We start from the raw sequence: 26122 nt of genomic DNA, 5'->3' as shown, positions 1-26122 counted from the left end.
CAATTTGTCCTACAAAGGAGCCTGTCCATCAGGAAAGCCTTGGCATGTTATTGGGCCCATTCCTTCCCATAGTGAAGAGTTTGAAATGTTTCTGTCTTCCATGCTGGCCACATTTAATCAACTTGAAAAACTGATCAATGAGCACCCTTTTTTAATCAAACTGTTTCTCTAGTGAAGACTCTTTTAGTACTTCGATACTAGTAAAATAAAGTATATCAGCAAAGATTGGGGATCTGAGTTAAGATTATCCCTAAGGTAAAATTACACAGTACAAGACATGGTATGGACTTACAGCACTTATATTACAGTAACATAAATATGTATTTTGTGTATGTTCAGCAATGCAACAAAGTAAGGTTAGAGCTCCTTTTGGGAGCACATGTTGCCAGTGTGCTACCAAAAAACATCTACAAAAGCTGCTTCCCACCAAAGGACATTTCTCCTAAGTGTATGTTTCTCATTAATACCGATTTCATTATTTTTGATGGGAACCGTGATTCTCTCAGAAGGCAAACAATTCTGCTGTCAAATACCAGTGATGTGATTAGTAGATAGATCTGTCTTTCTGTCAGCCAGGAAAGGTCTACCTTGTACATCAGGGATCAACTGTATAACTGAAGAAATAAAGAGTACGTTAGTAGGAAAAACAGACTTGGATATTTTCTAACTGTGGTACCCATAGCAATATGCAAAAATTTCCAGGTGGTTTACAGCAATATATACATGAGCTGATCTGCCAGGCAACACCTCAACACAGACTACCCATAATTAACTGCCTACGTACAATTATATACTCTGCACTAAGGAGGTGGTTAAAAAATCAACCAGCCAGGTGGTCATCAACAGGGGACTGCCCAGGCAGAGCTCCTCAGTGCCCACAGCAGAGCAAGGCCAGGAAGCAGGGCAGGAGTGTGGGCTGGGGAGGACAGGAAGGGCAGCACGGAGGTGTTAGCTACGTTTGCGGGAGGAGTGATGAGAAGATGGGGGGAGGCAGAAATCTGGTATTCTTTCTGACCGTTCTTGGATGTGTGCTCCTTCTTGCACAGAGCTGGTGCTACAGCACTGGTTACAGATACCCAAGGAAATTGCAGTGAGAGCCCTGAACTAAGGCATGTCCAGGAGGCCAGGAGCCTATGCAGAAAGCTTTCCATCTTTTTCATCCTCATTACACACCCTTGTAACATCTTTCAATGTTTAATTGGTTTTGTGCTAGTTGCATGTTATGTTTTATTTCGTAGGCAAGGTTGCTTAACTCCAGTATAGACCACAGGTATTGTATTATCTTAGACCTTTTTTTCCTGAAGAACTGAAAGCTTCCCTATGTTTTTTTTCCAAGTGTGTGTACTCAACTGCATTAGGTGTCAATCCTCAGCACTCTCACCAAACCAAGCATTTTTCTTGCTTTAAGCCTCACATTGTTAAAGCTTACTCACAGTCTCCAGACATCAGAAGTGGATGTGATGAACTTGAAGTAGTGCTATCGATTCCATAAATTGACACGAGATCTATTATTATTGTTGTTATTATTATTGTTATTATTATCCTTTTAAATCACAGGGGCACACATTGTTTTCTCTTGCCAGAGCATTAACCTGAAAAGTCTGTTGAGAATCAGTGATGATTTCTTTCTATCTTTTTTTTTCTTCCGAGTCACAGATTTTCAAGATTCTCTTAACACGTGTATATTGTCTGCACAACTTATTTCTGAAGACATCACTTTATATTTGATTGTATGAAGAAGATTTCAGCAAAAGATGAGTTCTTTTGTGTGTTGTAATTCCATGTATACACACACACACGCTCTTTCTTTCCTGGTCCTTCAGGTATTTGGTGATCTTTGCCTAGACGTTTATGAAGTGTTGATTCTTGTTAATACTAATTTCTATATGATGGGTTTCATTCTTGTCATTTGTTACTGTTTAATGCTGCATGCTCAGTAATTCTCATGTGCCTTTTTCATCAGGATGTTTCAATGTAAAAATAAGAAAGTTATAACATCTCTTTTTCCTTCAGTCTGAGAGTTTTCTAAAGCATACTTTATCTAGCTACAGAATGCTACAAACTCATCAGGGCATTAAAAATAACAGCTCAAGATTTGTGGAACCTTGACATGACGTCAAATAGCCAAGATGTTTGTATTACTCAGTCATAAGGCTCACTTGAACACTAAATGTCCCAGAGAGTAGTGCTGTGTGACCACTTAATATCAGTGCTCATGAAAACTGTTTCATTTAACTTCTTCAGATCATTTACTTTCCTGATTTGTGACAGACTAATGGAAATTTGGAGATTAATTCAGAAGCATACTCATTTGCCTGAGTGAATATGAACTTGGATGAAAGCAGTTCAAGAGTATCTCCTTAGATTTAAAATGTGTTTTTCAATTAACAAAATGTGTTTATAATGTAAGATGTGTCTAGTGAACAATCCATCTAATGAGCTGGTGGCCATTGAGAGATTCTTTTATTACTTGATTTGATGAATAGAAGCCTAATTTTTCACTGGCTGTTTGTTTCCCCTTATTAGCTCTTTCTCCAAACTGACAATTCCACCTCTGAAACGATTTCTTACTGTGTTAATATCTACCATTGCCTTTATCTTTGAATTAATAAAATAAAATAAAAATTTAAAATGAAATAATAAATTTGGAAAGTCAATACCACACTTGGGAAAATGCAACCTACCCGGCAATTCATTAAAGCAGACCAGCAGAAAACATTTAAGTGTGAGGAGGAATTCAAGCGCTGCTCTCCAAGTCATTGTACCATTTGTGCCCACAGAGGGGCTTCCCTGTCACAACCTTGAAAGCAGTAATGCCTGATTTTGGGAAAGGCATCCAGCCTAGAGAAGCCCCAGCTTTTTGGACAGTGTGGAGAGAGAATAAGGCTCTTCAGAATGGGATGCACCAATATCCAGTAAAAAGACTAGAATAATATCTGAACTATTCCATTGCTATAGAAATATTTAGCCACCAATGTAAGTGATTTATCCTTTAATTTAACAGTTACATATACCAATTAAGGCAAGCTTCAAGTCTACAAGTCTACACATAAACCATAAAAATTACTCCTAACTTCCATTTAGCTTTATATTTTGCATTTCACAAAAAGCAACAGTTAGTGCCGAGAGAAGCCTGGCAAAAAAGGACAAGAAAAATTCCAGCCATAGTAAATTTGTGATTCAGGGGATTCCTGATGCAAATCTTCTATTTCATAGGCCTCAATATATTTTTATTCCACAAAATTGTCATAACATTTCTATGAACTCATATGAAAATTTTTACCAAAATTTCTTAACACAAGTTGTTTTGTGGTATTATTATGTGTTATCCAAATAATTGCTGTTAGTTTATTTGCTTGTTTGTTTGTTTGTTTGAAGCCTGCCACCTACCTGACTCTTAGTTCTATACTGGAATACACAGAATGATTGTTACCTATTCACCCTCTTCGTCCCATTTCTGACTTCAGAGACCTCTGCAAGGTCTTCCCTAATTAAAGAGAGTAATAGCAAAAAATGTTTCTAATAAAATGGAATTAATTCCAGGAAAAAAACCTAAGTGTTTAAAATGACTAGCAGTCGTGGTATTGATGAAACCCAGCTAAACTAATCTCTCCTAGTAAACTATTTTCCTTTCACCTTTTTCTTGCATTTTTTGACTTGGTGACATTTTTCTGAAGTAACTAGAACAAGACTAATTGCTGTTGTTTGTATGATGGTAAGCTGGAACTTCAGCAAAATTGCTTCTGTTGGAGTATTTTGCAGTTATATATGCTCTTTAGCTCTCTTGCAAAGGAGTAGTCTTGGAATTTTAATAGCCAGAAGAGATCAGAGACTAATTTTTCTATTATAGATTAGACATCCATATTAACCAAGTGTCCTTCGTGCTATGCTAGAGCCCAAGATTGCCACTAAATACTACAAAATGGTGTAATCTGCTATCAAAAACAGCTCCTACAGCTGCACAGATTTATCTTGGAGGTCTCTCATTCTAATCCAGTGCTTTTAAAAACTGATGATGTCTCCGGGAGTCTGGTAGGGCTTGCAGGCTGTTACAGTGCAAATGTAAAAGTTCTGAGGTTATAGAAATGTGTCTGTTCTCTGTATCAAACATCAGTTGCAATTACATAATATTTTAAGTATGAGATATTTTTTCTGAATATCATAGTAGGTCTGCAGAAATTCAGATGTGTGAATAATGTGAAATTCTATTGCTTTTGGATATTTCCTTAAGCAGAATTTATCTTTTTAATCAACAACTCAAAGATTTACTTCATAGGTCTTTAACTTTTAAGAACACAGATACATTACTATTCCTCATGTGCAGATTCAAATCTGGGGAATATTATCATTTGAATGAGTTAATTTAAGCATAGTAGCATTAATATGACTAACTGTTAAGGTTCACTGCAGCTTTTCTTAAGGTTGCTGTTTAGCATAAGAACTGTTTCATACCTGTCTTGTACTCCATGTTTAGACAGTCATTGATCTGTGAAGTTTCATTGCTGGGCAGAAAGGTCTGACACCCTTTCTGAAGAAAGAATGGCTTAAGATGAGAAGCCAGAACAAGGGGGATACATTCAGCAACATATTAATCCAAATTGTCTGCACTGACAACATGAGGGCAATATATAAATCTTGGATGCAAAAAATTGAAGTTGTTCTTGAGCCACTAAACTTTGCCCTCTTAATTCTTTTCTAGCAGATTTCAGTAGCAGGACTACGAATGAACTCCAGTAAGAATGGGAATACAACATCATCTCTTTGTATCAGTTCGGTGTAATTAAGATTTCTCACATGTTCTAACTAAAACTGTGCTTGAGGGAGGGACTCCCTCAACTCAATGGGGAGCTAAACATTTATACTCTTAAATTAAAAGCACAAAATAGATGCTGCCATCCAAATTTTTCATCACAGATCAATTTACTGCATGTAACCACTTAAAGCCCACTGTTGACAAATACTTCAACTTCAACCAATGAGCAAAGGTTAATGATGTTTATTTAAACAAACCTTACTGTAGGAAAGCTCTTCTTGAATTAAAGGAGGAAGCTTTGATTTTTGACTGTGAAACCATAAAGAAAATCACACCTGCTTTTCACTTTAAGAAAGCCCCTCAACTCTTAGAAAAGAAACCTGTGATACTTGAAAAGTATATGAAAGGATACAGGTGAAAGCTCCTTATTCTATTAGGTGTTTGGAATGGATATGCTTTTCTTGATGCTTTGCTCTGACATGGAAGAAGTCAATCTTCTTAGGTAAGGAAACAACCTTAAAAGATTTATAAACTGGAGCGGTCTTAAAGAGGTATTGCAAGTTTCACTTCTTGTCTGCATCCTTAAAGCACCCAACTAAGGAGCATAAACCTACTTTTCCAAGAGAGGTCTGTTTCCATTTACCCTGTGCTTACTTTTCACCCATGTCCACCCACCTTTGCAGTGAACAGGTCATGGATGATATTCCTGAACTGAAGTTTGCTGTAGCAGTAACCTTGAGTTTTTCCTCCGGTCAGTTCACATGATGATAGGTTTTCTTTCACCACCATAGACCGCAGCCACAAGCTCCAGGATGCTCCCTGCTACCCAACACCTGCTTTACACATCACCTATGGCAGAGATCAAAATACTGATCTTTGGCTCCACCTTGTGATCTCCCTGTCAAGACCAGCAAAAACGAAATGAGGCAATCCTCAATCCTGATTCCAACTGATTTAGACCTCCCTGCCTATATTGGAAGTGGAAAAAACCCAGCCAGTTCGATTCTTTAGGTCTAAATACTGATGTCAGGAGAAACAATAGGGTTGAAAAGTGTAAATAAATAAAAATAGATAGGCTCAGAAGTATAAAATACATTATCTAAGAGAACAAAATAAAATAAAAAGTGATGTAAGGAAATCGGTGGGCAATCTGGAGGTTATCTTCTGACTTTAAAATGGCCATTTTGGTAAAGCAGCAGTGCTAGAGCACAAGAAATAGGACACAAAGTTGCTTTATTCGTAAAATATATTAATAAAGAGAACTAGTGAAAAGGGTACCCAGAGTTTAGTGCATAACATGGCGATTTTTTTTTTTTTTTTTTTTTTTGTCTAATCATTTGTCCTTCATATTTCTCTGAAAACAACTCTGCTATCAGAACTGACTACACAGGTAGCTCTTGGTTCCTAGCAGGACAAAAATAAACAAGTCAGGCATTAACGTCAGTTTCTGCTTTGTGGGAACATACTGTGACAAAAGTGATTTTGAAACCATTTGCACTGTTAAAGCTTGAGTGAGTACCAGTGCATAAAGCTGATACAGGGTAAGATGGGCCCCTGGAAATCACTTCACTTTCATATTTCAGAACGGTTACTGCCATCGATAAAGTACAGAACTGTGGAGGATCATCTCAGCAGAAAAAAGGTCAGATTATAAAACTTTCTTTTGTCATTTTTCAGAAGAAATTCATCATGTTAACTTGTGGAATATGAAAAGAAGGGGTGTTTTCACATTGAGTTTCTATTGCCAGTATTGCTTCCCTGAATTTTTAGTTGATGTATTAGCTAATAATTTTGATGTTGATAGAATATAGAGCTAAAAATATTTTACATCGTTCTATCTCCAATCAACATAATGCATGTGAAAAATGTTACCTCTTGGGTAGCTTATATATTTGCAGTGCTGCAAGAAGTACCAGAAAACCAGTGTACGAAGATAGAGAATTTAGCTCACATTGGCTAGCTCAGCATATTCATTGTTCTGATTTCACACCACAGTTATACATGGACAGGAGTATAACAGGGTCAGATCCCTGTTATTATTACTTTGGCCAGTTTCACTATCTTATGTGCAATGACTGATTTACAATCAGTCATGTCAGTGCACAGAGAAGTTCAAAATGAATGGTAAAATATTGCTGAATTTCTAATATGTAGGCAAAGTGTTGTAAATATTGTCAGAACATACTATGTTATAAAATAAAATTATGTCTTTCCTTGTCCTAGAAGTTTCTCAAAATGGTTTAAAAATACTAAGGAAGGAAGGAAAAGAGAGAGAATGGATTAGAGTTATTTCTAAAAATTATTATTTTTAACTTCAAAAACTTAGCCAAACACGTGGCTACAGATCTAATTTTAAAATAAAATTTACCATATGGGGGAAATTATTTATAGTATGGTTTATAATTAGAAGATGAAGGTATATATTTTGTCAACAGTTATCTCCTCTTTCTTGTAGATGAAAGTGCTCATTATTTTGAGATTTTCAGCAGCCATAGCCTTCACAGCTGTTTTCTTTTCTTTCCTTCAGATAGGCAAAGATACCCTCTTTGGTAAGTAACAGAAAAAAAAATACATGTTATATTTTTTTGTCGACAATTAGTGTTAAGCTGAAAATACGCTGGCACTGCAATGGCAGTTTAGATTAATCTCTATTTATGTGCAAAATCCACTATCGGGCTTCTGTGAGAATTATTCCATGTGGTTTTTTTTCAATGCAACACCATAAATTCACAAAGGAAAACTTTGTGTGTGTAATGTATCTTAATTATCTATTCTTTGACTAGGAGTGATTTTACTTTCTTAGCAACATTCATATATCAGATGACATGTTTACAAGCATGATTGCTGGATTTTTTTCCCAGACTTCCAATCACTACATTTTGTCATCATGGGCTGGTCAGTTGCCATAGGATGTCCCACCCGGCATCCTGCTGCTGGCCCATAAGGGTGTACATCTCCTGTGGCACCATTTTCTGCTGGCAACCTTTGCATACTAGGGAGATTTTAGAGCATCTGAGATTGCAGTGATGCCTATATTCAGACAATGTAATCTTGCCATTTAAAACACCAGAGTTATTTTGTTTCTGTTCAACCTAAATCAGTTAGATCTAGCAGACTAGAAATATAACAGATACTGGATTGAATTTTAAGAGAATTGGGCAGAGACCAATTTTACATTAAAGTAGGGCAGAGATGATGAAGAAACAGGATTTCAATCATTACATTCTATTAAGTTATGTAGCTGTAGATATGATTCATAAGGGATGGTAATATGATTCCTTGGGAAGGTTTTCACCTGAAGTTAGTGTAGAATCACAAATAAAAGAAAATTTTATCCAAAATAAATTAAACAAAAAAATAATCTCCAAGCCATTACTTCCAATGGGAAATCGTTTTTGGACCATGACTGTGAAACAGGAGATCAGATCTATTTTCCATAGTGGATTCTCTGCTTGGAGCTTCCATATTAATTGTTTGGAAAGACATGGTCTAAAATGAGGCTGTGTTGTATGTTAATTAATACAAAATGAATATATATGGACTGTAATAAATGGAATAGATGGATGATTCTTTTTTATAGTAAGTTTTCTTTTGTCTGATGGGAACAACACCAAATAATGTTTATTAATGCATTTTTTGAAATACTGCATTGATACTGAAATCATACTTCTCAGTAGAAAAGGAACAGAGACAATGGAATTCAAGTATAGCAAGTGTATCTTATCTTTTAGATCAGAGTCTGAATCAATACCACATGATGAGCAATACTTTGAGCATAATATATTTCTTGGAGGTGAAACTCCTAAAAGTAATTAAAAATCATGCAATATAGAATTCTAAAATAATTAGCTGTTATATGGCCTATGAAGATCAGTCTTTTTTTTTTTAATAGACTCAAAAAAATTTTCAGATGTAGCAGAAATCTGAATGATAACCATAAATGAATCTTCTGAATATTTCATCATGCATAGGTGAAAAAGAGAAATAACTACTGTTCTACTCAGATGCTGAGAACATCTTTAGTAAAGTGGAGTAGAATTTTGACAGGAAAGATTACTTCCCATCGCGTATTACTTTTCCTTGAGCTGAGTGCTGTATTCAAAAAAAAAGATCACAGAAATAGCACAACATGGACCACAGATAAAATATATCACCTAAAATTACACTCTACATAAATGATGAGCAATTGCACATAAATGGTTGCTAGCAATCTATTATTGTTTATGATGCATTTTCTAAGAAAAAATGGATGATCACACAAAATACAGATGGGAATTAGACCACTGGACTTTAAATATGACTGATTCACTTAATATAAATCTAGATGTACACAAAAGAAGAAGAATATATGTTCTATGATAGCACTACACAAAATAGCACAGCTGAAGTATTCTTAGGTTCACATTTATCCTTCCATCAAACGTAGGTGGAGAAATGTGAATAGGGCTTTCATGCATTGGTCAGATCCCAGAAGATCTTGGAGTTTGTTAATTATGCATGAATATGGGCATAAATTCTTCACGTGGCTCAGGCCAGCTCATATTACCTGTGAGGGAGACTGCTTTGTCCTATCAATCCAAGAACAGTTTAATGAAAAATACGTATGAGCGTGATTGCATACACAGAACACAACACATTGCAGCTGGACCTGTTAACATTTGGTACTACTTAACATGCACAGCTGGATTTATACTGGAAGAAATAGAAGGAAAATATAGTTCTTCAAGCCTTATAAATTAGGGAAGAATTTATTTACTAGCCCTTCCTTATCTTTCAGAAAGGTGAGAAGCCACATCATTAGTTTCAGGAACACTAAAATATGGAGATCATTTTAATGGGGAGAAGTTATACATAGTGTTATTAACCTCTATATTTTGTAAATGTAGTTATTTTATCAAGTATTTTGTTGAATAACATATTTGTCTGTCTTTCTTTTTGTTTTTTTTTTCCCTGTTGAGAAGAAACTGAAGATAACTGCATTACTGAGGCTATTGAAAAGGGCTCTAGTCTGGTGGATTATGCTGCACATTATACACTGAAAAGGTAAAAAAAAAATAGTGACAGATCTATTAGCAAAAAGCTTTCATAACAGAGAAGTTTGAGATCAGTGTTTCTTCAAGAAAACAGAATCATAGAATCATTTAGGTTGTGAAAGACCTTTAAGATCAAGTCCAGCTGTTAACCCACAACTGACAATTACACCATTAAACCATGCCCCTAAATACCATGTTTATGATCATCTGAACCAACGTAACCTTGTGCATTATCGCCACATAATTCGCTCTCTTAAAATGTGATAAAAATAAGAAATATGAAAATAATTAAGAATATTTTTCTGATCTAAGTAACACATCACATTCCATTAACATGTGGCTCAAAAAATTGTAATTTTATGGATATTATGTATTTTTTAACATTATTTTTCTTTTTCCCTTTCTTTCCTCTTTTAACCGCAGCAGCTGAAAATTAAATCACTGATTTAAAACTTAAAAAAATTAAAGTACTTGATCTGATGGATACTGTTGTTAACCTTTGAATTTTTCATAGGCAGAACACTGCTAGTAACAGCACTCTGAGAACTGGTTATGTCTTTTGCATAAGTCTGGGGTTAATCCTGTAAGCAGCCAAAGGCTCGCGCTTTCAGCAGGGCATCAAAAGATGTGCATTAATCTCGCAGCTGTGGCACATGCTTTCCTGTCTTGTGGAATCAGAGCCACAAGTGTCTGACACCTGCATTAAGAGTTTCAGTCTCATGAGACTATCGCTTGTTTTAACGTTAACCAGCATGAAATACTTGGTCTTTCAAGTTACAAATTATCATTACCAGAAGTGAAAATGATATTTCTACTGTGCGCTTTTATAGACTTCAATTTATTGTGGCCCAGCTAAGTGGGGCAGTGAGAATTGTAAATATCATTAAGAAAACTCTTCTTGTTTTAATAAAGGCTTGTAAATGCACTCTGCACCTGCCTCTTAGATATTAGTCCTGGTCATTTGCAAATACAGAGGACTGAACTGACATCTAATCTGATCATTGTATTGAGGAGTGAATGTGTTTAGTTGAATACTTTTTATGTCAGTCTAAAGTTACTAAGGCTTCTTTCCTTTGTAAGTTTAAGAATACTGTATACTTCAATGAAAGCTTTGGTCAGCACATAGGTTAAAAACAAGAAAAGAATGTATGTGACTGCATATTTGAGCTTCTGGAAGTTGTGGAGGTCACAGTACTGTGAAAACTCATTTTATTTTGGCTTATAAGTAACTGAAGGAAACTACAGTGCAATATGGATGAGGTCAATGCTGTCTTTGAGACTGAAAAGCTAGTTCTGAGTTGAAAAGGCAGCTCCTTTTTCAGGCTAGAGTAGGAAAACTCTTAGCTGTTTCATGCACAATAGTCCAACCTGATGTTTGCTGAATTCATGATCTAGGTGTTTGAACTGCAAACTGAGTCAAAATAACTGGATTTCTCCTGAGACCTCAGTCTGACCTTGAATTTTCATTAAAATAGAGAAGTACATTTCTTCACCTCAGCTGTCTAATATCATTACTTGAATTTTTGACTTATTGTTTGTGCTTTAGAAATTTGTGTTAGAATTTACTAGTTGTGGTAGAAATGACATCCCACGTTTTAAGGTCACATAGGTCCCAGTACAGTCCTGTGTGCTGTTCATGTCTCCCCTTACAAAGTGCTTCTCATGACTGTTTGCTAGTACCTGTTATTCCAATTGGCTTCTGGGTTTGTGAGTCTTTAAGAGCAGATGTTCATGGTTTTTATTGTAATATATTCAGTCATAATATTATTAATATAGCATAGATGGAACACAATGGCATTATCATCATTAAAATGAATTATTTGTGTTACAATGCCAATGGGAATCTAGGCAGTTTGGATAGGAGACTCAGAGCCATATGTCACCTGGGAGGTTATGACTGTCATCCAGTGCTACATGCAAATACATTGATAGTTTACTACCAGGTGCACTATAAAACAAATTTTGAAAGTAATACTGGCTTGCAGGAGTTAACTTTAGTTACAGTAAATCTTGTTATGATAACAACCAGTACAAATTATTAAACTTGTACTAGCTTTAACTAATGAGTTTCAGAACTACTGGGAGGGGCCATGATTCCAGCTGTCCATTCTTTTTATATTCTGCTGAGTCTCTGCTTTTTATGGGTTTTAAGGTGTGGAAGATACTAAAGGTAACTCCAGAATGAGCAAGCTGTGCAAAGTGATAGTCTCGTAGGCCTGTGCTGCACACAGCCGCAAATGGTCATTATTTCTCCTGATAGAACTTTGTAATTAACTCAAAAAGACTGAGGAACTAGTTGTGTATAAGAGAGATGTGAATTATGTTGGTGGGTTAAATGGTGCTAGATTATTTGGTTTTAGCATTTTAGATATATAATTTTAGACTCCGGTTTCCAATTACCCTAATAGGTTGAAGGTAAGTACAACTCTAATACAAACACAAAAGATTTCCTCAATCTATTTAAAGTCAGAAAACATTGACATTTCTAAGCATATTTTAACATATATTTTAGCTGAAGGCACAGTGTTCTTAGATTAAAAAGTATAGATGACAACCCTGAAAATACTTCAAGCCTTAAGAGCAGATTAAAGATATTTCTCATTATCTTCGTTCTTGTAAAATTACTTTTATTTTGTGTATACTACATTTGAACTCATTTTTTGCATGTTTTTAAAGAATATAAATTGCAAACCCCACAATTTAAGATACTATTTCTGTTGGCTCCTATCTATGCCAACTTGAAAGGACCATCTGCAGAAGTGACCGTCATGGGATCATCTGTATGCAAAGGGAAGTGGAAAATAATTTCCAGTGTTCCAGATAAAAGTTATAGTTGCAGAAATTCACTAAGCATGATTATTAGTCAGTGCCAATCTGGTCTTAAAGCAGACTGGCCATGTACATACACATTACAGGAAAGAATAAATAGTGTTCTTCATAGTTTTATAACTCTATCACTTTATGTTCTGCACAATGTCACTGTTTTGAGAGATCTCCTGAATGGTGACAAATATCTATGACATTAACTCAGGTTAGAAATCTCTAAAAAAGGTATTCAATAAATATATTAATTTAATACAGAAAGAAATATCAGACTCAAAATATCTGAAGCTGAAAGAGAAAGTGTGTCTCATACTGTGGAGAATTTCTTTAAGGGTTTGGGGAGTGTTATATACATATATTTCTAATTATGATCTGTAATGAGATTCAGTAACTGAGAGTCTGGCAAGCATAAAGAACATTCCGTCAAAATAACATGGTCTGCACTAGGTCACTTCCATATATTCTTAAACATGTATGGAAGACACTTCATGTCTGATTTCATGTTCCTAATAATGATACAATCACAGGTCATTCTATTAGCTTTATGGGGCTATTTCTGTATTACTAAATATTGAGACAGTTTGTAACTGACACTGTTCAGCTTCAGGAGTGTGTGTAAGAACTAGAACGGACTAGCATGCATGCATGGAGTGAAGAGCAGGGTGTGGGTCAAACAGCAAATGTGGCAGAGGAGTAACAGCTGTGATAATCTTACAGTATCTGTGAGATTAGACAAAAGACAGAAAATGCCTCAGAATGGAATATGTCTTTTCCTTAAGGATTATGGTGGTTCAATTTTGGAGGTTTTCTGGGAGTGTGGATTACTTTCAATTCTTAGCTTCTAGCTAATTTTTGCAAATGTCTTTATTTAATCATTTGTACAGACATGTTTGCCTGTTCATATAAGTTGGGGTATTTTTAAATGATACATGACTGATATTATCCTCATGTGATGTTAAAATATTAAACCTGACTTCTTGCATTTAGTTATAACATCTTTCTTGTCTTTTAAACTGGGACACAGTTTAGGACTTTTAATACTTCAGATTGCCCATCAACTTCCTAATTGTGTATGGAAAACTGAAAAACAGGATGCTGAGGAGCAAAATAGCTATTTTTCATAGTTCCAAGTGTTCTTGAGCTCAGCTTTTGAAAGGAAAGGAATAGTTTCTGTATAAAGAACAAAAGAACAGGTTAAGGCTCTTTTCAGTCAACTAAGAACAAACCTGGCATCAAGAAAAGCCCTTGGAGTTGTATTTTCTTAATGCTTTTTATGTAAGCATGTTTCTAATTTCTCAAAATTTAACTGTTTGTTTTACCCAAATCAGAACGGTTGTTTCCATTTTAATTTTTTCTTGTGCTTTAAACAAGCCTGAGTGAATAAGACAACACAATGTTTTCAGGAAAATTGCATATCAAAATAAATCTGTGCTTCAGAGCAGCCTTTGGGGATGTCTGTGACCTATGACCATGTCTAGAAATGAAATAGGCTGGAGTGATTTTTACAAAGTTGCAGGAGTCAGTTTAGGACTTGGATCTTCCCTGATGCACTTTTCCCAAGGCTGCTCTGCCAATAAAAGGACAGTGGTGATACAGCCCTTGCTAAGTGAAAAAAATACATCTTGCAGTGAATTGCAGAACAGTTGAGAGGGATGTGGACACCATCTAGGACAGCGGGCCAGTTACATGACTCCTAGGTACTAAGGCATTTGTGAATCCACCTGCAATGATTGAGATGGCCTTTGATATTAAATGTTACATGAAAGCAAAGCCTACTCACTTAGATGTGTCTATAGTGACAGTCCCATATTGTGACTATCCTGCATAAGGTCTTCCCAGACACTTTCTGCTGCCAGCTCTGTCTATCTGAATAGTTTCTATCTGATCCTAAAGGCTTCTTATAAGCTTAACTCTGTTGTGTATGTCCCATGAAAAAGCACCTTCCCTTTCTTTCCCAAATTTTCCTTGCAGAACAAGGCCAAAAAGTAGTCTTCCTCTCTGCTTTCTCAGCAGGCCCTTCAGACAAAATATACCTTAAACTAGGAACATATCCAACATCACAAATAGAGCTATGAGTAAGTTCTGAAAGGTTATATGTTAAAAAAAAAACCCTTCTGTGTTTTATCTCAATTATAGAAATATCGAAGGAAAAGGAATAACAACTCCCACCTTGCTGCTAGCTTTCTCAAAATTTCCTGAACAAGAAAGCCAAGATATTTCCGAAGCAGCTGAACGAATGGAAATGTCAATTCAAGTGCTAAAACAAAAACTTTGCCAGAAGCACAAACGTTCATTGCATCCAACTGGTAAATATACTATATTGACATTGGCAAAGAACCCTGTTGGATATCTTGAATATTGTCTTTTATATTAAAGTTGGGTTAGCTTCACTTTTATTTTACCTTTGGCAGGAGTACATATCTTGTCTGCACCCTGTGGCCAGGATGCCCTCTCTTTTGTTTTTAAAAGCACCTCACATACTCACTGTTTTACGTTTTTCTTTGCTGGAGTGTGGGCTGTGTTCCTACAGTTGAGGACAGTAGCACTATGCTATTGGCATCCTGTGAACTCATGACTGTATATTTGTATTGCCAATAAATCAGCTTGCGTATCGACAGTGTTGCAAGCTTGTTTACAGTGAAATACTTATCTTCCCCAGCACTTTGGGTTTAGTGCTTCTGGGGACTAGAATCTATAGATAAAATGATACAGTTTCTGTGGCTCTATTGCACTGGCGTTTTCAAATACACTTCCTCTGGACATTGATGACCTTAGTAATATCCCTCTTTTAAGAAAATACTTTTTTATTTCCAAAACTAATTTTATAATGCATTGCTGTTACACATTTATTTCCACTTTGTTTCTCTTTTAGATGTTCTTTTATGTTAAATGGAGAAAGAAAGAGAGATAGTCCAGAAAGTTCAATGGTATATAATTGTCTAAGTAAAGCAAAATTCTTGTTGCCATTAATTGGATATGAATTTCAAAATATCTGTCTGGTGTCTGGAAGGCTCAAAAATTCAGAAACATTGACTTTTTTCCCTGTAATTTAATTCTGTCAGAATTCAGAAACATTGACATTTTTCCCTGTAATTTAATTCTGTCAATTAGAGCAGCATGAACTGGAAAATTATAATTTGTATTCTCTGTCTTAGTATTATAATGTGACATTATTTTTCAAGATATGGAAACATTAGAGTGTTGTAGAAAAACATAAAGATCCACAGTTATGTTTTCAGGTTGTTTGTCCTTGCGAAAACATCTCACTTACTAAACTAATGGGACATTTCTAGAAATAAAAGTATATCTGTATCTATATGTGTGTGTGTGCATGCATATATTTATATATACATAAACACTCACACACAGAGATACAATTATTTTTCAGGTGGAGTAGTTTCCAAAGAAATCAAATTTCTAAAGCATAAAAAAAGTGCACAAAACTCTTGTTAATTTTCAAAACTGAAACAACATTAACAGAAGGTGAATAGATGTTATACAGCCTATGTGGCATGACAAAGAGTTTTATGTGAATTAAAGAACTAATTTGACTTTAAGGGAAACGTGTGCCAGTAAGACCCTGGGTGACAGAGTCTCTTGGGATATAGTCCTGAAGAGCCAAGGGGTCCACGCAGGCCTGGCATTCTTCAGGAAGAAAATCTTAAAGGCACAGGAGCAGGCTGTCCCCACGTGCCAAAAGATGAGCTGATGGGGAAGCAGACCAAGCTGGCTGAACAGAGAGCTTTGGCTGGAGCTCAGGGGAAAAAGGACAGTTTACCAGCTTTGGAAGAAGGGGCAGGCAGCTATGGATGGCTATAAGGATGTCATAAGGTTATGCAGGGCAAAGATTAGAGAGATCAAAGCCCAGCTAGAAGTCAGGCTGGCCACTGCTGTAAAAATATATAAAAAAAAAAAAAATTTAAAATGCATTAGAAACTAAAGGAGGGCCAAGGGTAATCTACGTCCTTTATTGGATGTGGCTGGGAACATTGCCACAAGGGATGAGGAAACAGCTGAGGTACTCAATGCTTTCTTTGCTTCAGTCTTTGATAGCAAGACCGGCTTCCCTCTGGGTACTCAGCCCCCTGAGCTGGAAGATGGGGATGAGGAGGAGCAGAATGCAGTCCCCACAGTCCAGGAGGAAACGGTTAGTGACTTGCTGCTCCACTTGGACACACACAAGTCTATGGGGCCAGATGGGATCCACCGAAGGGTACTGAGGGAGCTGGTAGAGGAGCTCACCAAGCTGCTCTCCATCATTTGTCAACATTCGTGGCTAACCAGGGACATCCCAGAAGACTGGAGGTTAGCCAATGTGACCCCATCTACAAGAAGGGCAGGAAGGTGGATCTGGGGAACTACAGGCCTGTCAGCCTGATCTCGGTGCCAGGAAAGGTTATGGAGCAGATCATCCTGACTGCCATCACATGGCACATGCAGGACAACCAGGGGATCAGGCCCAGCCAGCATGGGTTCACGAGAGGCAGGTCCTGCTTGACAAAACTGATCTCCTCCTACATCAAGATGACCCACCTAGTGGATGAGGGAAAGAATGTGGATGTTGTCTACCTGGACCTTAGAAAAGCCTTTGATACCATCTCCCCCAGCATTCTTCTGCAGAAACTGGCTGCTCATGGCTCGGACGGGTGTGCTCTATGCCAGGTTAAAAGCTGGCTGGATGGCTGAGTCCAAAGAGTGGTGGTGAATGGAGTTACATCCAGCTGGTGGCTGGTCACACGTGGTGTTCCCCAGGGCTCAGTATTGGGGCCAGAGCTCCTTAAAATTTTTATCAACACTCTGGATGAGGGGATAGAAAGCACCCTCAGTAAGTCTGCAGATGATACTGAGCTGGGGTGGAGCATTAATCTGCTTGATGGCAGGAAGGCTCTACTAAAGGGATCTGGACAGGCTGGACCAATGGGCCGAGGCCAGTTGTATGAGGTTCAACCAGGAGAAGTGCCAGGTCCTGCACCTGAGTCACAACAACCCCAGGCAACATTACAGGCTTGGGGAAGAGCGGCTGGAATGTGCCTGTGGGAAAGGGCCTGACGGTGCTGGTTGACAATTGGCTGAACATGAGCCAGCAGTGTGTCCAGGTGGCCAAGAAGGCCAACCTTCTCATATCAGAAACAGTGTGGCCAGCAGGACTAGGGAAGTGACTGTCCCCCTGTGCTCAGCACCAGTGAGGCCGCACCTCAAATCCTGTGTTCAGCTTTGGGCCCCTCACTGCAAGAGGGACTTGGAGGTGCCGGAGCGTGTCCAGAGAAGGGCGACGGGGCTGGGGAAGGGTCTGGAGCACAAGTCTGATGAGGAGCAGCTGAGGGAATGGGGTTGTTTAGCCTGGAGAGGAGGAGATTCAAGGATTCAAGGGGGGGGGGTGTGTGTGTGTGATTATTGCTCTCTACAACTACCTGACAGGACACTGTAGGCAGGTGGGGATCGGTCTCTTATCCAAGGTAACAAGGGACAGGACAAGAGTAAACAGCCTCAAGTCGCACCAGGGTATGTTTAGATTGGATATGTAGGCAGGTGGGGATCGGTCTCTTATCCAAAGTAACAAGGGACAGGACAAGAGTAAACAGACTCAAGTCGCACCAGGGTATGTTTAGATTGGATATTACGAAAAACATCTTCACAGAAAGGGTGGTCAAGCATTGGAAGAGGCTGCCCAAGGGGTGGTGGAATCACTATCCATGGAGGTATTTAAAAAATGTGTAGATATTCTGCTTAGGGACATGGTTTATGGATGGACTTGGCAGTGCTACGTTAATGGTTGGACTTGGTGATCTCAAAGGACTTTTCCAACCTAAATAATTCTATGATTCTACGACTCAATGAATAGCTAGGCAGCACAGAAACTAGGGAACTGATCTCTGAGGATATCTTTGAACCTGAAGTAACATGAAAATACAGCCATATCCACAGGTTTGGTATGAGTAGCTAGTATATAATGACGAGGTTACATAGCCACTCTAACAGCCCGTTTTTTCTCTGGTCTCACGCCTACCTTGCACAGGTTCTAGCAGCTCAGCAGAACATTTTGGGGTTTTTGAGCTGATTTGGCTCTTGTGCCTTTTTTGGTTTGTTTTTCTGGCTTACTTTTTTTGACTTGCTTAATGGAATAATGCAGCTTAGTTCGGAGTTGGATGGGCAGAAGTGATAGATGGTGGGGCTGCATGGCCTGCACTACCCAGTGGGGAGACAAAGGCAAGAGTTAGATGCTGCCTTTACCATTTTGTTTCAGTATGTGATGGTTACACTCAGTTTGAATGGCAAGACTTCTCTGAGTTCGGGAAGGATATTGCTACTTCTACCTTCAACCGGCCATACATGTGCTTACATACATGTGTGGGTAAGAGAGGGTGCCAGCTTTCTGGAGCTTAGACAAGAATGTGAGTTTGTCCCTCATCAGCAGAATGCTCACTGGGAAACCCATCTGGGATCACATTACAAAGATATTAATATCATGTTCTACTTGTATACAGCTCCCTGATTTTACCTAGCTTCCAAATTCCAGCTCATAATTCTGAGCCTCCTCCATTCCGTACTTAATCATATAGTCTGATGTAGTGTCTTTAAATTTCTGCATCTTTCCAGTCCCACATTTTTCCTCCTTGCTATGTAATTCCATTCTTGAATGGTATTTTTTACAGCTTTGTTGTAAGCACAGGGACTGGCCAAGAAATGTGACTACAATGCAGGCAAAGAAGGCAGCAGAGAGCAAGTTAAAGAAGGAGAAAAAGGAGCAGGTCGACCTCAGTTCTCAGCTATGGCTGGACTACTTCCTTCTCATTCTCTACATATCAGATAATAAAATGAGCTGTTCCCTTTAACCCTCTATCTCCTCTAAGTCCCTAAGACTGCCTCCTGCAGCACTTCTCACTAAGCACTCTTTCCCAGGAAGAGAGGAGATGCTGTAGTCGTAGCTGACAATAATGTCTTTTCTCCTGTATAGCAGTAAAGCAAATTACTTGTTTGGGTTCTTCCTTTCAGATCTCTTATCAGCTGATAGGCTCACTATGATTGCTAATATTTCTGGATGTCTACCTTACACGTTGCCACCAAAATGCCCAAACAATTGCTTAGCTAATAAATATCGACTCATCACTGGTGCCTGCAATAACAGGTATGTATGATTAGAATTTTCTCTTAAAAATCCTTCTTTCTTATTCTTAAACTCAAGAAGCTCTGTATACTTTTTCTTAGAAAAACTGGGGGCAGAGGGTATCCTCAATCAGCTAAATTTGTCATCAACGTGTGTCTAAATGAGGTGCCTCTGAAAGCTCCCACGGGAAGAATCTCTTCATCTAAGCTTTGGTACACTAATTTTTGCAGACATGCCCTCCCTACGAAGGCTTCTCAGATTATGTAAAGAACTTTAAATTTAGAGAGGACTGATTCAATAGATGCTATTTTCTATATAAATTAAAAAGACTAAATTCTAACCCAACATTAATTTTTGACAGAATTGGATAAAATGATATTGAGCAGGAAAATATAGTTACTTCACGAGAAGCAGTAGCAAAATCAAGTAAATTCTCATTTTTTGTGTTTTCCCACAACCTTAACATTTAACAAACATGCATCTAAAAATTATGGGTGATATATTTATTTATATAAATATATGCTTATTGGCTATCTGAATGACTGTTATTTACTACTGTTACCTGCTTGTTACCTAATACATGCAGCAATTGTTTCCTGCAAAACCCAACATAACAGATGTGACTGTATTTTCAGACTCCTTCAATGCAATGAGGGTGTAAAACTGAGAATGAGAGTTGCTTTGAGTACAAGGGTAAATGATATTTATACTCGGCAGCCTTTGGATACATAGGCATAAGGTCACAAACTGAAAGGCAGACTGTAATATTACAAGTGAGGGGCTACAGAGCTGTAAATGAAAGGCCATTAGCGTTGCATAGGTTAAGGCATTCTGCAACATGGTGAATGAACAGCAGTAAAAATCTGCAGTTTTATTATTCAATCAGTCTGGTTTTATGAGATGAATCTGTTTTGCTACATCACAAGTAATTTGCAAAGAATGTGCCTGATAGTCTCTTTGTTGAAAGGACACAACCTGATATGCATTGATGTTATAAATCTAACTGTGTGGGTATCCATAATTTCCTGCAGGCACTTGCAGAGTTGCTTGGAATCTGAACTAACAGCTAGTATAATATTTGCACTGACAACTCCATCAGGGCTTGAATGCATTGGCCAAGGTACACGCAGCTGAACATAGGCACATGGCTAAAGCTCTTAATTTGCAGGCATGGCTGCTGTAGTCTTTCTCTCCAGAGACGGAGGGAAACATACTCTGCTGTGGGTAAGGTAAAACATCTTTTTCTCTTCAGTGACTTTGGTAATACTAGGATGTGTATAGGCATTTCAGTCTGGTTTCTAAACCTGGATAGAGTAAGTACAATCTATTGAGTCTGATTAATCTGTAATTACTATGTTCTACTTTGTATAGTTGTATGCTTGCACCAAATCATTGTTTAAACTCATCACTTGTATTTGGTGGTATTTTAGACTTTTTGCTCTAAGCATCTCTAAAAGGTGCAAGGCAACAACAACCAAAAAAAACCCACCAACCACACACCAAAAAACCAAAAACACAAAGACTTTGAAACTAGCGAATCAGATCTTAAATTAGTATAAAACTCTGTAATAAGACCCTTGAAATACCTCAAGTTTTACTGAAATATATCGGCTTTAAAAGCCCATTATACTATAATGTAAACAGCATATTCTGTAATATAAGCCAGCTTCAAAGACTTCAAATGTTAAACAAAGTACCAGTCTATACTTTTCCTTGCTTTACAGCTGCCACTTCCAGGCAGAAAATATATCAGGATCTGTGTTGTATTTGCAATTTTAGTCACCCAGTTGGAATGTGCAGCTGTGCTGTAGATCAGTAGATGCTGCATTTCACAGGTGAAATTTAAACAAATTTCACAGTGGAGTTAATTGTTTACCTACCTACAACAAAAATCTATTTAAATCTATTTAAAAGTGTACATGGAATTTCTTTACATATGTTTTACTTCATCAGTTCACATACTTGGGAAATATCAGATAGATTACAAAGTATTTATTCCACAGCACTGAGGTTACTTGTTTGAGTGTGAACTCCCTAGAATAAAGGCAGAGCAGAATAGTACAAACATGGCCTTCTATTGACAATATCAACATAACATCAAACATTCCCAGCAGTGTCATTATCCATATTTACTAGTAACAGATATCAACAGAGTTTACTTTTCTTTCTGCCTGAAGGCATAGGTGTGGGTAATAAGCAAAATAAATGTACAACTTGAGTCAAAAATTAAGAATAAGGGAGACAAAGTATATCCAAATAGCTAGTCCGCCCTCCTTTTTTTTTTTTTTTTTTTTTTTTTTTCCAACTAACTAGCATTGATCTGTGTAGTTCTTAGTGCCTAGTGCGTGAAAGGGATTCAAAGGTGAAGGAATTACAGGTACTAAAGGAATGGCATCTCACAGTGCAATTAATCCCACCTAATCTTAGCTCTCCAAAGTAGTTACATCTCTACTGCAAGGCTGCAAATTTGGCTGTTCCCAACAGTGAGAGATAGGATGAGATAACAGGATGGCACTCAGGACTGTCTGTCTCTTGCTTGATGGACAGATGCTTAGATGACTAGATTACATGTTGTATGCCTAATATTTGGAAGCTAGGAGGAATTTTATCTGCAGCATTTCTATTTCATTGCTGTGTCATTAACTGTTCCATCAGGTAAGGACCTAATGCTTAGTCTGAAGCTCTAATACTGTCAGAGTTAGAGATATGAATATGGCTCACCTAGTGGAAAGAATGAGCAGTCCTGACTGAATCCATATAAGACTATATGACTTATTAGGAGGAATTGAGGTGTTTCTTTTAAGATAGCTGCTTCGCTTCAATACAAGCTAAGTGTTCAGTTCAGTGGCAGGCTCATTTTTCACAGAAGTTTTCCATGTTTGCCTGAAGTTATGTCCATGGTAACTCAGAGCCATGTAAAACATGACAAAATCCAATTATCAAATTGCCATATGGCATTCATTCTTTCTACTCAAAACTTAGGCATGACATTCAAGTAACAATCAAAAGCCATAAATCTGCACAGTGAACTGCATCTTAAAACTCCACATTCCTTCTAAGGGAGCCAAAACAAAATCCAAACCGTGCAATTCCAGTATTCCACAAGTAAATGACAAGTCGCACTTCCCTTAAACAGAATGTATAGTAATCAGATTTGACTACTCGATAAAACTGTATGGTACCAAAATCTCATTATTTCAGCTGCCCTGGATAAAAATCTTTTCAACTCAAGCAAGATTCCAAGACATTAACATGCGTAATGTAATAATAAAAAGACATGCGAGAAGGGTTTTACTAAAGTAGCATTCCAGTAATCTGCTAAAATATAAAAGCAATCAGGAGAAAAATCACTAGTTAAGCAGTTAAATTAACATTTCATTATTTTTAATTGAGTGAAATAGCACTACACTATGTGCAGTATTTTATGCAATTTCAATAAAGGCAAATCAACTGTAACTAATTTGAATGCTTTATTAAAGCATACTTCAACCTTCAAGTGTGAATTATTGTGAATAATTAAGTATATTACTGTACCGTATAGCTTGGCAAATTGAGCCACTTCAGTGTGCTGGAGATCAATGAAGTATTAATAAAATAATTGTTCCCTCTTTAGCGTCCCAATAGACATATAAATGTATGTTTTAACGCCATGTAGTTCTATTAACTGTCTGGGAATATTTCTTGTTCTTTTTGGCTTTCTTTACAATTATGGTTAATGGGTACATTGCGAAAATGTATATATTTAACAATTATGAAATATGTTGAACAGGCAGTGTTAAAAAAACAACCAACCGACCAAACAAGAAGAACTAAAATGTCCTCTTACGAAAAATGCACTAGAAATGTTCATGCCAAAAGGAAAATTAATTGGGTCAAGCCCAAGACTCACCAACTATACTAATAAAAATCACCAGGAATCATTTACTGGCCCTCAAAAGAAGTATGACTTGATTCTTGCCACCTCTTAGACTTTTATCTAAACCTTTTCACTGCCTTTCCATCTTTCAGGCAGGCTGGCTTCAGGATGACAAACTGGCACGCACTAATCCCAAGGTGTGCCCGGCCAGGTGTTCAGAGAAATGTGAGTCAGTGTGAGCCAAAAACACACTGCAGTTAGTGTTTGCAACTTAAAAGCATAGTTCAGTGCATACCAGTGCTTGGGCTTGTGCACAGGCCCTCCCAAAGCTGCACCCAAGTAATTAGTATAGATGTAACCAGAGGGAGCATTGCTGCTGAATTCAGCAACACCACCATCATTCCCCTTCCCTCAGTCCTTTCTCTTTGGATCTTGCTAAATGATTACTTCTGTAGGAGTAGTATCCATTTCCCTTTTAAGCTTTCTTCACCTTTATTCTAGGACTTCTTTCTGTTTTCTTAAATCTTGATTTTCTAGCTATTGCTCTAAGCAAACATCTTTTAAAAGATGCCAGCAAAGGCAGTTAAGTGTATGCCTGACCTTATGGGGAATGTGGTCACTGTAAGGAAAACACTGTCGGGGCAAGTATTTCGAAGATGTCAAAAGGTAACCAACTTACATTATACACGTAATTAAGATAGTAACATTTCATTAGTAATTTAGTCCTTCTTTATTTTCCTTTCAAGTCAAACTGATGTTGGCATACATGAAAACCAGTATTGGATGCCTTTTCAAGGACTGTTACATGAATGTTTTATTGCAGTGGCATATTTCTCTGTGACTGATGATTATTTTGTATTATTTTATGTTTAGATTATTTTTCAGAAGATAAAGGTATTGTAAGTATATTATAAAATATATAAAAAATATATTTATAAGATATTCTAAGGTGCAAGAATTTTGGGGGTTTGCTGTTATTGTTCTTTTGGGTTTTCTTTTTTTTTTCTTTTCCCAGGGAACATCCTAGATGGGGAGCATCCAACACCGCCTTGGCTAGGTGGCTTCCAGCAGCCTATGAAGATGGATTCAGCCAGCCTCGAGGATGGGATCCCAGCATCAGATACAATGGAGTCCAGCTACCCTTGGTTAGAAGTGTGCTGCGAGATCTCTTGAAACATTTACATTTGGCTATAACCGTACCTGCCACCACAGACTTCCATTTGCATCAGTAAATAGCAATCTCTTGAGCTCAGTTAAGAAGCTACTAGCTTTCTTAAAGCACAAGTTAAGCCAGCCAGATAGTGAGAGGTGCCCTGCACCTGGGCTGGGGTAAGCCTATGGAGCAGTGCAGGGGGGACACTGACCACCCTGGGGGGCAGCTTTGCCAAAAGGGACCGTGGTGGAGTGCAGGCAGGGCATAAGCCAGCTGTGTGCCTGGCCTGGCTTGTTCCAGATGCAGGGCACTCAGCAGACTGCTGGTGGTGACTGCTCCGCCTAAGGAAGCGTGGTGCAGGGTGAATCTAATCAAGCCCCCTCATGCTGAAAAGGCTGTTAGAGAGAAGAGAGAGGTCTTCACAATGATGCACGCTGACATGGCAAGAGGCAACGGTCATAAGTTGCTCCAGGGGAAATTTTGGGTTGATACAAGGAAAAACAATTTGTTGTGAGAGCAATTACATGTTGGAATAGGCTGCCTAGACAACTGCTGGAATATCCTTCATGGGAAATACCCGAGAGCTGACTTGATGGGCTCTGAATAACCTGACCCCTGCTCTCAATAGAAAGCTGCATCGTGTGGTCTCCAGAGTTTCCTTCCAGCCTAGACTTTCCAGTGGTTTTATGATTCTTTGTTTCAATAACGGTGCATTTGTTCAGGGAAGGAGAAGGGGTAAAACAGGGTTGGGTGTTAACTAAATAAATATAAAGCACATGGTCATGCTAGCATGCGTATGTGTGTACGCACGTATACCATTTCTCCTAGGTTAGCATACCTTAACAGAACAAGTATTACTGTCAGATCATAACTTCATTTTTTAGCTAGCCCAGGTTACTCAGCTAAGAAAGCATTGCCATATTTATGGATTTTAGCAGCTCATATAGTTAAAAAATAGCAGAGCTGCTATAGAGGGAAGTTTGAAGAAAAAATATTTGCATAGAGGACTGGGTGAAAAATTCCCCAGTGCAGTGTGCAATGATTTGGGCTGGATTTACTATTTCTGGTTTGTCACCATTGCTTTGAAACCTGACTTTTAATGGACTCAAAGTCTTGTTATTTTAACCACTGTATGTTTGATTAAGGATGAGGAAGAGAATTTTGTGTTAATGTCACCTGCAACTCATCTTAGTAAGCTGCAAAATTTAGTGCTTAAAGATGAAAACCTGACATTTACACAGGTAAATTTCCAGTAGATGGTACAAACTGCCTTTTTCTGGATTTATTAGAGTACATGCTTGTGAAGTAAAACACAAACAAAACATAAAACAAAACTACGTAACTGCACCAAAGCTGGTCATATCTAACCATCTGAAAGGTCCTCTGCTTTATTTTGAAG

The 26122-nt window shown here is 37.7% G+C and overlaps 1 protein-coding gene across 1 annotated transcript in view; it reads left to right on the top strand.

Moving 5' to 3' along the window:
* The first annotated feature begins 7208 nt into the window (after window positions 1-7208).
* TPO (thyroid peroxidase) overlaps window positions 7209-26122 on the top strand; it is a 46428-nt gene continuing 27514 nt past the window's right edge. Inside the window, exons 1-5 of the mRNA XM_055810672.1 lie at window positions 7209-7302; window positions 9715-9796; window positions 14746-14915; window positions 19603-19735; window positions 24586-24715. Coding sequence (XP_055666647.1) covers window positions 7209-7302; window positions 9715-9796; window positions 14746-14915; window positions 19603-19735; window positions 24586-24715 — 609 coding nt within the window. The remainder of the gene's footprint in view (window positions 7303-9714; window positions 9797-14745; window positions 14916-19602; window positions 19736-24585; window positions 24716-26122) is intronic.

This window comes from Falco peregrinus, chromosome 7 (genome assembly GCF_023634155.1).
Source record: "Falco peregrinus isolate bFalPer1 chromosome 7, bFalPer1.pri, whole genome shotgun sequence".
Classification (NCBI taxonomy): domain Eukaryota; kingdom Metazoa; phylum Chordata; class Aves; order Falconiformes; family Falconidae; genus Falco; species Falco peregrinus.
This window is presented reverse-complemented; position numbering and strand designations above follow the sequence as displayed.